The following is a 15994-nucleotide window of genomic DNA, read 5'->3' on the forward strand; positions in this document are numbered from 1 at the left end:
TCTCACACTTTCGGCAAGTCAGCTAATAACTATACAAGAAGTCTTGGGTTAAAATGCTTTCACACATTTTATTTAAAATACATATACATTTTGCATTTTCAAATGTCATATCCAATTATCCATATGCTTTTGAACTCCAGGTCTAGGTGTTACAATGGTTTTGTACAAGAGATATTATTATTGATCCTTATCGTCTGTTGCTGTGTTCACAAAGGAGGACAACATCAACTCCAGCTCAGAATTCTCCTCTGCATCCTCCTGAAGTGATATAAATTGAAATGACAAATCAATGTTTCAATAGTCAGGAAATCTTAATGATGTATTCATACATTTCAAAAGCATGCTGATTATTGGAATTGACCTTACCTAATGTTTTACAAACGACATCCTCTTACCTTTCACAACTGTCCTATCAACATTTTAAGCCAGAATGCCAAAACAAACATGAACTAGAGGGCTCTAACTCTTTTCGATATTTCAGCCAATGAGAAGGCCAGGATCGGTAAATTTTGTCTGAAAGGCCGTCACAATAGGCTATTACGTACTGAATACGTTTAGCCTTAAAATGAATTACCATCTGCCACATATATGTAATGTAGAAAAATTAGTGTTGAAGAAAGTTTTACAGTAGTTTTTAAGTTGGGGATGCGGAAAGGTTTAAATCTAAAGTATACTAAATAACTAACTACAAAATTACGTGTTTACCTGATTCTCATTTAGTTCTTTCTCAGAGTCTTTTATAACCTCTCTGACTACAGTATCTTTGGTATCAACCTCCTGCTTTCTCCCTTTTCTATCACAGTGTTCTTCAAGGTCCTCAACAGCTTTAGCATCAAGGAGGTCTGGAGAAGACTCTGGGACTGCAGCGCAGTCAGTAGCACTAGTGCACTCTGTGACCACTGTGTCCTCCTCATCTACCTCACCACCAGTGTGTTCTGTGACTCCTGGGTCCCTGCCATCCACCATCACAGAAGTGTCAACACTAACCTCCATTTCTGTGTGTGACTCACTTTCTGATGAATCCTCATCCTCTTCCATCAGCTCTAAGTCTTGTTGAACTATGTGACCTTGTTGAGATGTAGATGCTTCCATGTCATCATTGTATCTACTAATGGCTGCAGTAACTTCATTTGTTTTACTTTCGTTTTGAACATGTGATGACATATCATCATTTTTGGTCCTTGAAAATATTCTTTTCCCAGCCTCTCCGATTTCAAAGTCACTGCTGTTTTCTGAATGACTAAAAAGTGATCTCCGTTTATGTGATGATGTGAAATTTTGGGAATCAGATTGCTGCTGTATGAAATTTGAAGACTTTTCAATGTCATGATGACCATTAAGGTCCTTATTTGTGTCCACTGTTTGATCTGTCTGACTGTCCTTACTGCCTCCCACAGTTAACACTTGAGTAACCACCACTGGGGCTTTAATACAAGGTGCACGAGGATGAATCAGTGCCTCTAGAGTTCTTTGTGCCTCCAAACAAATCTTGTTAACCTAAAACAGAAAACAAAATGTGCTTCTGTGAAATCATTCATCTCCGTGAAAGGAGTGAGGGGGTTAATCATAACCAACCAATTCATACGTCCAATAACTGTTGAAGTTAATATAAGCAGATTTGTTGAGCTATACTTATCAAGTCTTCACAAAATAGCATTTTTTTTGAAAGACCACAAAAACTGACTCCCAAAATATATCTGATTTTACAGCATTATCATGACCGAGGTAATTAGATGTTCTCAGATGTTTTATCATCAGTAACCCTGTTTGACAATTTTAAGATACAATTTATTTCCCTGCTTATTACATGAATATTTTCTGATTGTTGTTTCTATCACATATACTTGAAAGACAGTATCCACTTCAATTACAAATGTACACGATTGTGCTGACACTTTGGACTGCTGCAGTATGGAATATCATTAACAAAACCAAAAGTGTTTAAACTTGAAAGGTATTCAGGAAGATTTTCAATCATCTGCAATTTGTTGTCATCAGCTAAAGACACATTCTGAACAGTACATCAGTAAAATCCTGTCTATGCAGCATTCCCATCAAGGTAGAAAATGATGTAGCTATTTAATCTTTAACAGGTGTAGGAATATACTGTACTTACCTTAAAGGACTGGTCATGAAGCCCCATCCTGAAGATCCCTAAGGAACAGTGGAGCGGTGAGGGTGTCGAGGGATGAGGCACTAGACAACAGGCCAGCAGTACCCTTAGTATCTGGTATCTACAACATGGGTCTCTGTAAGGAATCTCTGAGTTCTTCCTCTGTTGGAACATTGCAAGGCATGTCGAAATAGCAAACTCCTGTACATTCTACAAAACAATACATTTTATGATTAAGAAGCAAAAAATGTGTTTTTACTAAAGGTTGCTAATTAAAAGTTTCAATATAGAAATGTTACCAAGACAACTAACAAATCTTGAAAAAAACACTTGAGTATTATTTGTTACATTTTTCTCAGATGTCTTACCTTTTGTATCTACTTGACATCTTACCTGTAAGTTTATAAAACTAATCTATAATCATACCAGAGGATTTTGGAGTGATATTTGAGAACCTACCTGTGGTATTTTGTGTAATATCTAAGAACTTAACTGTGGTATTTTGTGTAATATCTAAGAACTTACCTGTGGTATTTTGTGTAATATCTAAGAATTTACCTGTGGTATTTTGTGTAATATCTAAGAACTTACCTGTGGTATTTTGTGTAATATCTAAGAACTTACCTGTGGTATTTTGTGTAATATCTAAGAATTTACCTGTGGTATTTTGTGTAATATCTAAGAACTTACCTGTGGTATTTTGTGTAATATCTAAGAACCTACCTGTGGTATTTTGTGTAATATCTAAGAACTTACCTGTGGTATTTTGTGTAATATCTAAGAATTTACCTGTGGTATTATGTGTAATATCTAAGAACCTACCTGTGGTATTTTGTGTAATATCTAAGAATTTACCTGTGGTATTTTGTGTAATATCTAAGAACCTACCTGTGGTATTTTGTGTAATATCTAAGAATTTACCTGTGGTATTTTGTGTAATATCTAAGAACCTACCTGTGGTATTTTGTGTAATATCTAAGATTTTACCTGTGGTATTTTATGTGATATTTGTGACTTACCTGTAAAGGTTTTGGACATCCAAGATCTTTTGGTCATATAATATATAAGATCACCTGTAATATATTTTGGACACAGTCTCACTGTATTTTATTTCAGACATGAGATCTTACCTGTAATATTTTCTGTGACATTTGAGATCCAATTGCTGTGAGCCACCAGTAAAGGGCTGTAAATAAAAGGGATGCAATCTTATTCAGTATTTTTGCGGCAATGGAATACTAAATGGTCTAGATTAATTAGGACAGGAGTCACAGGACTAAAAAAGAGTTTATACACCTAATATTAGATAACTTTTACTGAAATTCAGGCCTACTGGGGGGTGGGCTGAACGTGAGTAATAACAATTAAAAATATCACAGAAGAAACATTTATATTCATTGTGATCCAATGCTTAAAATTCCTAGAAAACAGCATGATCAACAGCAATAGTCATTTAGAGGCAGACACAATCTACCCAAACACCTTGGATCTTCACAAAAGGTCCCAAAGTCTAATATCTAATGACTGAGCTACCATGGCCCAAACACATATTATTATAACCACTGTATGGACGGGATAGGTAGAGAACATTTACCCTCTAATGCTGCTGACACCAGATCTGCCCCTGCCAACCTGTCAATCTTCCTCAGGGAGCTAATACCCTGTGATATTTCCTGGTAACCTGTCTTCTTTTTCTTGCGAGGAGGCGGTTGAGGATCAGACTTACTGGTACTATCTCCTGCACCACTAGAAAGCTGACAACACAAGTTATCACAAAGTCATTTCCTTATTCTCATCATCAATATTTCTTCAGCAGCTGTTATACAAGTCATTCATGTTGGTATGGATTAGAATTATAAAACAAATCAAGAGTAATTATCATATCTGTAAAAAGATATCAATGAAACAAACTGATAAGTTATTTGAAAACAGCCAAGTTTGTAAACCCTTTGAGAATTGTACCAGTCTTTGATTTCGATTCAATGATCACATGAGAAGTTAGTTGATAAAATGTAAAACAACACAGTAAATAACAAACAAATGAAGTGTTGATCCAGTCATGATTTAAAGACATCATTTGAAAACATTCATGCAGGTAGATCATGTTATATTTTACTTACAAAAACATGGATAGACCTAAATTAAGTTCCATATTTAAATAATTTATGTCATGAAGCAACACTACTCTCAGCACGCAAACTCAAGAATCATTATTTCATTCAAACTTGAAAGTACAGCACTTTTATTGAATCCCTGACAGTGCCACAGTAAAATCTTTTTTAATATCCATAATTTTTCTCAAAATGTGTAAAGCTGACTTCATGGATACATATAACTCAATCAATAGGCTTATTCTAATTTTATCAGTTATAGTGAATGTTGATTTAGTTGATTCAGAGTACCCACAATATAAATAAAAATAAAACACCCACAAAAACTAATGATTTCACAGTATACAGTTCACCACCATACTTACCATGTACAGTACTTATACACTGTAACTATCAATAGACTTGACAGTTGTAAGCAATTCTAATGAGACTGCAGTAGATATGGGTGGGCTTATTACCAGGCATACTCCCATATAATTACTGTACCTTGAATGTATCAAGTTGCATTCCAGCATCATGAAGTATCTCCTCACATAAGGCTGAGTCTTCAGTGGATGTCTCTACGAAGGTAACTGTCATTTGGAACCATAGTGTCAGACAGTTGTATACACTCTTCCTCAGTTCACTGTTGTTAAATTATAAATATCATGATGTAAACTATGATCATTGTCAGCTATCTTTATATAATACAGAATATATTTACAGAATAATACACAAAACATCACATTTACATTAGGATCATCATCATGGACAGTCAGTAAATACAAAGAAATTTGTGTGATTTATCATCAGTTCATCCTCAATACTTCAGGGTTACCATCACTATCACTCTCCGCATCCCTTGAAATTTTATTATAGCAAAAACAGTCTGTAGTTTGGTGTGATGTGATATGTGTAGGGTGGGTTCTGTCAGTAGTTAGGTTTGGTGTGTTACCTGTAGGGTGGGGTCTATCAGTAGTTAGGTGTGGTGTGTTACCTGTAGGGTGGGGTCTATCAGTAGTTAGGTGTGGTGTGTTACCTGTAGGGTGGGGTCTATCAGTAGTTAGGTGTGGTGTGTTACCTGTAGGGTTGGGTCTATCAGTAGTTAGGTGTGGTGTGTTACCTGTAGGATGGGGTCTATCAGTAGTTAGGTGTGGTGTGTTACCTGTAGGGTGGGGTCTATCAGTAGTTAGGTGTGGGGTCTGACCGTAGTTTGTTTTGGTGTGTTACCTGTTGGGTGGAGTCCTTAGTAAAGTGTGTTACCTGTAGGGGCGCGCCTGCCCGTAGTTTGGAGTGGAATGACTCCAGACTAGTTCTTGTACCAGCAGAGTCAGTACCAACTTGGTGTGAGGCAGAAGGTGAAGTTTACAGCTACAAAATAGATAAATCATGTAAAATCGGACACCATAACATCAGTATGGTATGCTATAGGTAAATCTGGGAATTCATTAATATACTCTAGCAGAAACAAATAGCCCAGCTCACCTGGATATTTCAGTCATCAAGACAAAATCTCTCATTTGCATAGCATGAATATTTCTAATTTCTACCACACTAAGTTCCACAAAAAGACCAATATAATTTCATTTTCTGGTGAAATAGAAGTTTCAATGCAAAATAAGTGAAATAAAAACAACAAAATTTTCACTTGTTGTTCCCATTGGCTAGCCAAACATTTATACAAGTTCAACAATGAGCTTTACTCATTTATTAGTTCTACAGATGACTGTGTAATGGTCATAACCTTGACCTAAAAATGAATAAGCCATTGGCATGCACAGACTCTTGTAACTGTGCACTGACACACCAAAACCAGTTCATGAGTAATGTAACAAAACACCTACAACAGATCAGGGAAAAAGATCACACTGTGTTGTTCAGAGAAATCAGTTCATATATGTGTATCAATATAGAACTTCCTAACAGAATATGGCTATTATCAATAATTACCATTTGATGAGGTTGTAGAGGAGAGAGATGGCTAATCTGTGTATAGATGGTATAAATCCAGCTAATAAAAGTCGCTCTGTAGAAGGTCTAGCTACCTGAAAGGAGAAACGTTACACTGTTTATTATCACAAGAAAAGCTGACTTCTGGTAGAAAATCCAAACGGTCATTACTCTCCAAAAATTGTAAAATAAAAATACTATTCAGTGAAAACAAAATAAGCATCTGGACAGGACTACGTGGGGACAAACCTTCATTAGACCTAAATACTCACCTGCATTTTACAGTTAACAGACAGGATCCTACAGACGAGGTTCAGAACTATGTGGGGACAAATCTTCATTAGACCTAAATACTCACCTGCATTTTACAGTTAACAGACAGGATCCTACAGACGAGGTTCAGAACTATGTGGGGACAAATCTTCATTAGACCTAAATACTCACCTGCATTTTACAGTTAACAGACAGGATCCTACAGACGAGGTTCAGAACTATGTGGGGACAAAACCTTCATTAGACCTAAATACTCATCTGCATTTTACAGTTAACAGACAGGATCCTACAGACGAGTTTCAGAACTATGTGGGGACAAATCTTCATTAGACCTAAATACTCATCTGCATTTTACAGTTAACAGACAGGATCCTACAGACGAGGTTCAGAACTATGTGGGGACAAAACCTTCATTAGACCTAAATACTCATCTGCATTTTACAGTTAACAGACAGGATCCTACAGACGAGGTTCAGAACTATGTGGGGACAAATCTTCATTAGACCTAAATACTCATCTGCATTTTACAGTTAACAGACAGGATCCTACAGACGAGGTTCAGAACTACATGGGACAAAACCTTCATTAGACCTAAATACTCATCTGCATTTTACAGTTAACAGACAGGATCCTACAGACGAGGTTCAGAACTATGTGGGGACAAACCTTCATTAGACCTAAATACTCACCTGCATTTTACAGTTAACAGACAGGATCCTACAGACAAGGTTCAGAACTATGTGGGACAAAACCTTCACTAGACCGAAATACTCACCTGCATTTTACAGTTAACAGACAGGATCCTACAGACGAGGTTCAGAACTATGTGGGAACAAAACCTTCATTAGACCGAAATACTCACCTGCATTTTACAGTTAACAGACAGAATCCTACAAACAAGGTTCAGGACTGTGTGGGACGTAACATTCAGCAGTGCCAAATACTAACCAGCATTTTACAGTTAACAGACAGGATCCTACAGACAAGGTTCAGGACTGTGTGGGACATAACCTTCAGCAGTGCTAAATACTCACCAGCATTTTACAGTTAACAGACAGGATCCTACAGACAAGGTTCAGGACTGCCTGGGCGGGAATTTTCACAAGAGCTTGGAAACTCTCACTGTAAACAATAATATTTACATAGCAAGGACTCCACATAAACCAAACAGAAGTAATTGTAAACTGAAGAAAAGTAAATAATATCCATCACATTTCCATTATGACAAATATAGCAACAGTATTGTCAAAATTATTGTAAGTTGTGTCTACATGAACAGGCTGCTGATAATTAATGAAATGTGCAATATTTTAGTTGTAAGATATGAATAAGACGAAATGTGTAGGAAACAAAAATACATATATAACTGCTTTGCTGTCAATTTTTGTTGATGAATAACACAATTGTATAAGGATTCAACATAACGCTTGCCTGCAAAGCTGGATCATTAATTTGGCAATGAATGGTTGAGTGTCACTCACAAACAGAATAGAATAACAGATTAGTAAACACATCATGTAGTAAATTTTTAAAATATTTTATATTACAGATCAAAATATCCGAGTTCAAATCCAAAAATTAACAGAGTTTTGTCGAAACTAACTGAAATGAATACCATTCCATGTATTATCTCCATAACAAATACTACTGGTGTTAGAAAATTAGGCCTTTAAGTTAAACAAAAGTCATAAGAACTTAATAAAAAAGAATCAACCCAGGTGAACTTTAACACAGGTAAAGCAAAGTTATTTTGGCAAACAATCTTGTGATTTATTCCAGAAAGCTACCAAATGAATTTTCTGACCTTGCCATGTCAAGACAGAAACACAGCATTATGGAAACAATTGTACATCTCATCTGTCCTGTTTTGCTAGTTTGAAAATAGTCAAATTGATATCACATGTATTTCTCCTCAAAAAAAATCTTCAAATTTCCAGGTACACGTTAAATAATAACTGCATAACAGTACCAAAAATATGCCCACAGAAAAATAACACCACATTCTCACTTCTGTTGCAGGTGAGACAAAGATGTTATGCTCACAAAAATGAGAAACATATTTTTAAAAAAAAAATTACTTCTTTATATAAAATGTCAAAATCTAAAGAAATACCTGAGTAAGGCCTGCAGGCAGCCAGAGTAGGCGTGGCACCTGGACATAAGGGCATGGTACCTTTGAGGGTATGATGTGGGCAAATCCTCCAGGGGTATGACCCTTGTTCCATCCTCCCCAGTGACAGGTGACATGACTGTAGGATAAAGAGTACCAAAATGAAGTATTTGGACAATGTTCTTAAAAATCAAGGCCATGATGACAAATGTCATTAATAGCACAGATCACAAGTCAATCAAGTTAAATGTCACTGATGGCAGAGGTCAAAGGTCACTGGTCATTACATGTTACACATCAGGTTTCCTAAGCATTTTTTTTTTGGAAGTTATTTATTTTGTTAGAAATGCATGAAATTGGGACTGGATGACTCTAGTACAATAAGTGATTTCCTTCAGTTCAACCTAATTCATTAGAACTTGAACTTGCATGCTGGAAGCATGAAAAAGATTGTTTGTTTTATTAGCACACTGTATAGCTAATAATATTCATGTGCAATATTTGTTTCATAAAATTTAGCACAAAATCAAATACAAACATTTTTACAACGAATCAAAATTGTTTCACATGCCTGTATACATTGATACAAATTGACAGATATGTGCAAAAATTAATTGTCTTGAACTAGCTCACACTGGGATAACCATGAAATATCATGTTTTGATGGAGCAGCTTGATTACAGTAATAGTTGATGATAAAACATGTCCTGTGTGATATATACAAGGTGAAAAAGTTTAAGGGTAGCTTTAATTGAATGCATTTCTCAAAATATGATAATATTCTATATTTAATACTGCATAATTGAAACTGAGAATTTATACTGGATGTACCAAATAATGCTTTATTTTACAAAATGTTTTTGATTTCTGTTGGTGCACTCAGGTATTGCTATGCGTAGTTTTTCTGATGGTTTCGTTACTGTATTCATTGTGCAATAAACCCTAATGACAAGTGTGAAATACCATACTTATAGAAGATATTTGTGTTCACAGATTGGTGGCAATCCTACTGAAACTGCAATAGATTTGGATGGGCTTAACACCAGACATGGGCTTATTGTAGATATGGTTACTGTAACACATACCACAATTTGTGCAGTTACTAAAGATTTAGAATATTATGTTAGTATTAATATCTCTAGTCATACCTGTGTCAAGCCCTTCATACAAGTGGTCAAACAATCTGTGTAAACTGTTGACCACTCGGTTAAACTGTACACTCCAGCCCTCTGTGTGCTTCAGGCCCATGTTTCCTCCACCTCCACACCGACTCAGCAGAGCGAAGCACCGCATCACTTCCTATTGATAACAGGTACATAATGTCATCATTTAATTAACACTTGGTGTGTACTACTAGATACCCACAGTAGACCACTCAGTTTACTTTGAACTTTTCTATTGAATGAAGTTTATATGAATAGAAATTATGTATAAGTAAGTGTAAACATCTTGTTCTTTTCTCTGAGACATAAAACTTGACAACACTTTCGTAATAAAAACATCTGGTTTGCCTAGGTGTGTATAAAAAGGAGTTTAAAAGAGTAACATGAAATGAAAACTGAAAAAATGTGATATTTCTGTTGACTGTGTATACAACTACAGAAAAAAAACTGCTTACCTTTGATACAACATCACAAGAGAGTTCCTTCACCACATATGAATCAATCTTGCCCTAGAAAAGCAATCATGATATATAATATCAAAAGGATTTCATTTCAAGAATTTTCATTTCTATAATTATTTACTCAATATTATTTATACATAAAGATGATTAATGCATGGATCCTTATAATGACAATTTCCAAACAGAAGCTTAGACCTTCCCAGTGTGATAGGCCTTAACACATTGGTCACTGTAAATCACTTAAATTTAGGGAATACTTCATTTCATAAGCTTACCACTTCAGGCATATTCAGTCATATTTAGTACACAGACCTAGCTAGTTTATCTTGAACATAGCACAAGAACAGATAATACACTCTGACTGTAGCACAGGAACCTGGGTAATTTACTTAAGAAGTAGTGCTGGAACCTAAGTTAAATACCTTGAATGCAGCACAGGGACCAGGATAGTTTGATATACAGCTGTTGATACAGAGGCATGCTTCATTTCTCCACTGTAATACAGAAAAGGTTTTCATAAATAGATATATCTAGTCAACAGATATGAAAATCTTTTCCCAAGCACACAGATATGACTTACATAGTAGATCAATAAGGTTTCTTGTGCGTGACAACTCATATGGTATGAAATATTGCACTTGATGACCTTCAGAACCAGAAGTGAAAGTTATTATAATATGCTGATCATATAGATAAAAAACAAGCATGTTGGCGATACAGACACAAACCCTTGTATATCATGACACTAGAACTGATGCTGTTATGTAATAATTATTTGTGTTATTTGAGACCTACATTTATCCTATTGCTATGAGCAGTTTCAGAAGACCTGCTTTGACTGGTGGTGGTATTGTTACGTCATTGATGTTCATTTGTTTATAGATAATTGGAAATTTTCACTGGAAATCCCAACCCTTGTGATTAGATTCTTGAAAGTCAAGCTTTTGGCAGAGCCTCGGGTTTAACATTCAAGACTGAAGACTTCTAAAATCTTTTACTTTTTGTTTACTATCACAGTTGATTAACTTGATAATTCAATATCAAAAATAAATCCAAGGAAAAGACAATATTGCTCATAATAAATTACTTTAAAAAGCAAAAGGATATGTGATTCATTAACATCAGAAATCTGAAGTAGTTAAAATATTTAATATCTTTACTTAATAGTCACTTCTTATCTTGTACACAAAATGTTTCTCCCATTCTTAATATTTAATTCAGCTGAAACCAGTTCTGAATTCAGGTATCATACAACTTATTACCTCTGTTGGAGCCGAGAGCAGGGCAGAGATGATCTGTGGCACAAGGGAGGTAACCTCCCGACTCAAGGATGTGAAGTCACTGACAATGCCCAGAATTCTGCTACAAACGTAACATGCCAGACGCTGTGTGCTTGGAGGATCATGTGACTACAAAGTAAAACCTCAAGATTAGTGTTAAACAATAATCACTTTCATTTTTTTACAATCGTGATCAGATGGGAGTTTTTTTTTTTTTTTGCTTTACATTTCAAGAGATCAAGGGAATGACTCAGATATTTGTTTTAATCTCTACGAAAACATTCTTTTCTGTATTACCTTATATGGCAAAGTTTCCATATGCATATACAAGTACACGTACCTAGAAAATTATGAAAATTATACATTGCACTAAATAAAAAGCAAATTCTGCAGCTGACAGACTTTTCTGTAAAACTTCCAAATTCACTAGGTACATGAAAATTCTGCCAACACACAACATAACATTTTAGGGTAGTGGCACTCACCTGGAAAATCTGAATCATGAAACGAATCCATGTGAGTGTATTGTGTGTGAATACCTCTGTTACACATTGTTCAAGTACTTTGTCGAGGAACACCAAACCTTCTACCCTAAAAGTGAAACAAGTAGAAATTACAAAATAAGGAAAATTTGGCATTTATGCAATATTCTGAGTAAACAGATAATGAGGAATGAAAGAAATGCATTTTTCAAAAAAAAATATCTATAAACTTTAACTATTCACTGAATTTTGTATAGAGATGACATCAATGAGAACACCAGTACATACATTATGCCAAGTGATTAGCAACATTTTGGTGACTCCTTTCACATCTCTTATCACTGCTTTGGGATAGGGCAATTTTGACTCATTTTGAGAAGTGAAATGGGAAGGAAGATTTCAAGTGTACATTGTAAAGAACAAGTTTTTGGAAATTTAACTTTAATAAGAAGTAATTCTGATTTGTAATGGGGCCCTTTAATGACCACAAAAGCCCTGATCAGCTGTGGCAGAAAACTGTGAACAAGTCTTTATGTATGGCTGACATTGAAAGCCTGTGAAAAGGTATCATATATGATAGAGATCGTACACTGGTATTAATTCCAGAATGTTGATGATGGTTTCCATGGCAATAGTACAGGAAAAATCATGTAGATTTTGTATATAATTAACTCAGATATATTTTTATCATCAAGATTATTGCTATACCCTCTTTTTCATATACTTACCTTTGCTTTGCTGAGTTCAGACAGGTGTTGATATGACCAATAATTTCATGCAATTTTCCTGGCTTCTGTTAGGAAAAAAAAAGCAAATGTTATCGTAATATATTTCACGATTTAACTAGGATCACCAGTGTAATGGCAATGACTCGTTCATGGACAATTTTTCATCATGTCTAAAGACTTTGAATTTTGATCAATATGATTGAGAGACTGGGCTAGGGAGTGCAAACCAGAAAACTCCAGACTGAATCGGGAAAGTTGGCAGGTATGCATGTGGCCCGAATCTGCATCAAAGGTATGCATATCTGTAGACGACACAATGAGTAAATGACGTCATATTGAATGTGTGTGTGTACGTGAAAATTATGCAACGATGAATTCCAAAAAATCACCTGAATTTAGACAAATATGCCAAAAGCATTAATTTCACTGCCTTACATGATTCGTCATCCATTTTTTCGACCTGCATGAAAAAAGTGTGACCGGACCTCACCTGGATGTTTGCCCTATACATTCAGATTTGACTACATAGCCAAATCTACATATATACCATATTTATTCCAATAAACGCCCCGTCTCTAATAAACGCCCCACATCTGTTTTCTCAGTAAATTTCAACAACTCAGGAGTCAGGTTACAAAGCTTACTTTTTAATAAATTTCAAATTCCTGGTATCCATGAACATGAACAAATGAATTTTGGCACAGGAAGATTACACTGTCATGACATGTACACAAGTAATATCAATTTAATCCACGGTTCATTTCAATATACTGCAGGCCTAACGGCCGGGACTGCCGTACAAACTACTGTCTTCACTTTCACCAGTCTCGCTTTCACTCAGTTCTATTTGTGGAATAGAAGGCGCGTTCACATCACCCATTAAATTTTGCAAAACGTCATCTGCAGCTTGGACATCCTTTTCACTAAACCCCTGAAATTCCTCATCGTCAGAATCATGCTGGAAAATATGATCCACGCTACCGTCCAGCGACTTTGTGATACCGCATTTTTTTAATGATCTTCTGATTGTGTATGGGCTAATGCTATCCCATGCTGTCTTGACCCAAGACAACATTACAGCTTTAGATGGGGCTTTACGATTCCCTGCTTTGGTTTTCTCAATGGGGCCACTGAAACACCATTTGTCATAGAACTCTCAAAGTTTTTGTTTGAAGGGTTTATTCCACGACACATCGGCTGGCTGTAGCTTACATGTGCGTCCTCCGGGTATAACACAGATGTCTAAATGATATTTCTGATGAACCAGTTTTTTTACATCTTCAGTAAGATGACCACGGAAAGCGTCCCATACTAATAACCGCCTAGCTGTATTATTCACACCCCAGAGTTTTTTTAACCAAAATTTTATACTTTCTTCGTTTGCCCAGGATTTTTGTCCGGCCCCGTACATGTATACCACAATACCTCTTAGTATATCATCTTTCGGATGGGGACAAATGCCTGGCATGTGCACAAGGAGGGGGGCGATTTTAGTCCCATTGGCATATGCTGCCAGTGTCACCGATATTTTTTGTTTTTCGTGGCCAGTACTGTAAACTCTGACCTCCTTTTCCCCTTTATTGCCAATGTCGATTTTCCTGGCATGTCAAACCACACCGCGGTTTCGTCCATGTTAGCGATATGGCTATTGGGGTATTCTCGTAGCCGACGCATTCTTAACACGAAATTCAAAAAACTGTCAATACAATCATCAATTAATGAAACTTCATGTTGTGCCACATGCATAGATCGCTTGAACGAAATGTTATGTCTCTTTTTGAATTTAGAAAACCATCCATATGAGGCTTTGAACGATTGACTACCATTTGCCTTATGCATACGCAGGGCCTAAAATCGCAATGCTTTCCCACTCACTCGTATTCTGGCCTCCCGTCTGTCCTGTAGCCATCTCATCAGATTTTTGTCAATATCTTCATATCTGACATGCCTCTCACCTCATTTACAGCGTTTAGATGTTTTAGAAAGATTTTTTAATTTTTCTTTGTTTTGACACCAGTCCTGCACTTGTTTTCTGTCAACACGAAACACTTTCGCGGCGAAGGCGATTACTTTAAGCTTGAAAGCAGTGTCGTAATTTCGTTTTGTCCCAGACATTGTTATCAGGTATGTGGGATTTATTAAGAAACAGACTGACTTATATACCACTGTGTTTTTTTATTTTGTTATGCAAACTAGGCCTACAAGCAATGATGAACATTGTACGTTTTTGACTGAAGCTGACACGATTGTTATCGTGTCATTTCATACAAGAATTCAGGTTATCAGAATGCAATTGACAACAATGTTTAAAGCTACAACGATGTTGGAATTACTGCAATTTTCAAATGCATTCTTTGCTGAGTAATTCGTTAGTTTGTTAAACAACGTTTTTAAGTGGCAGCCATGGCATGTCACGACCAACAAATTATGAAATTTTGTGTTCTATTAATCGCCCCGTCTGAAAAATTTCACACCCCCGGGGCGTTTATGCCGGTGCTTCAATACCTGGCCAGTATTATCCAAATATCAAAAGTTTAACCCTCCAGACTCTGGAATTGCATGCACTATTATAATATACACGAATAATTGGGACATTCCAACTTTCTATCTTCTGAATTTCCTTAACTTTATCAATATTATATTATTAGTAACTCACAGATCAGAGACAGACGTCTAACTAATGTAAATCACGGACAAAATTATTATGATGTAAATGTTACAACATACCTGCAATGTAAAAAGTTTGCTGTCTTCTGCAATATCAACAAGCTGTCTGATGCCCGACCTGGAACCCGAACTGTCGCAAAATGATGGAACGAATGAGAAAAACACGTTTTCAATCATGGATTCCGCCATTGTTGCAGTTACGCAGTAAATGTCAAATGAAGGGGTTTTAAATATTTCTAAATGACACTAAATTTATAAGAATAACCAAAGTCGACACACAGGTTATTTTCAATACATTTTGATGGTTTCGCTACCTTTTTTGGTATTATCAAAGTTATTTTGTGTTAATAAAAACTACAATATTCACTCCGTCATAGCAATATGTCGGCATCCATGTGTGGTGTTGTTGTTCAACAAACAGCGTAAATGTGTAGCTTCCAGCATATCGAGCCAACGTTCATTGGTGACAGTTTCCGATATAAGGTCGTCAGCTGAGATGTTTACACAGTGTATATATAATATCACCTCAATTGCAGTCTGGCAGAAAAAAAAGAACAAAGGTACTTTCATGCTCACCACGGACTAAATACTCGCAATGGATTAACTCAGTAGTCAAAGGAGAACAAAATAAGATGAGCTTTAAAGTTAGAAAGAAAATAATGAATACTATTCTTATG

General features: G+C 36.0%; 1 protein-coding gene across 1 annotated transcript; it reads right to left on the bottom strand.

The window, feature by feature from the left end:
- Positions 1-98: 98 nt before the first annotated feature.
- On the bottom strand, positions 99-15506 carry LOC132550575 (proline-, glutamic acid- and leucine-rich protein 1-like). Its single transcript, XM_060214665.1, has 17 exons — positions 15378-15506; positions 12651-12715; positions 11926-12031; positions 11423-11569; positions 10583-10654; positions 10155-10208; positions 9685-9835; positions 8540-8675; positions 7461-7548; positions 6154-6248; positions 5467-5574; positions 4711-4849; positions 3708-3867; positions 3244-3299; positions 2117-2323; positions 706-1497; positions 99-258 (listed from the first exon to the last, which is right to left on the bottom strand). The coding sequence occupies exons 1-17, from the start codon at positions 15504-15506 to the stop codon at positions 178-180; spliced, it is 2586 nt and encodes an 861-aa protein (XP_060070648.1). The 3' UTR covers positions 99-177.
- Positions 15507-15994: the final 488 nt, after the last annotated feature.

Source organism: Ylistrum balloti, unplaced genomic scaffold (genome assembly GCF_031769215.1).
Source record: "Ylistrum balloti isolate Yb309-2 unplaced genomic scaffold, AGI_CSIRO_Ybal_v1 Utg370128, whole genome shotgun sequence".
In the NCBI taxonomy this organism is placed as follows: Eukaryota; Metazoa; Mollusca; class Bivalvia; order Pectinida; family Pectinidae; genus Ylistrum; species Ylistrum balloti.

What these genes read in the sequence shown, in the direction of transcription:
- LOC132550575 (XM_060214665.1), bottom strand. Translation starts at nt 15,506, where the DNA reads ATGGCGGAATCCATGATTGAAAACGTGTTTTTCTCATTCGTTCCATCA. An exon ending in GCAAACTTTTTACATTGCAG is followed by an intron (nt 12,716 to 15,377) that starts GTATGTTGTAAC and finishes TTTTCCTAACAG; the next exon opens with AAGCCAGGAAAATTGCATGA. An exon ending in TGCTCTCGGCTCCAACAGAG is followed by an intron (nt 10,655 to 11,422) that starts GTAATAAGTTGT and finishes TCTGTATTACAG; the next exon opens with TGGAGAAATGAAGCATGCCT.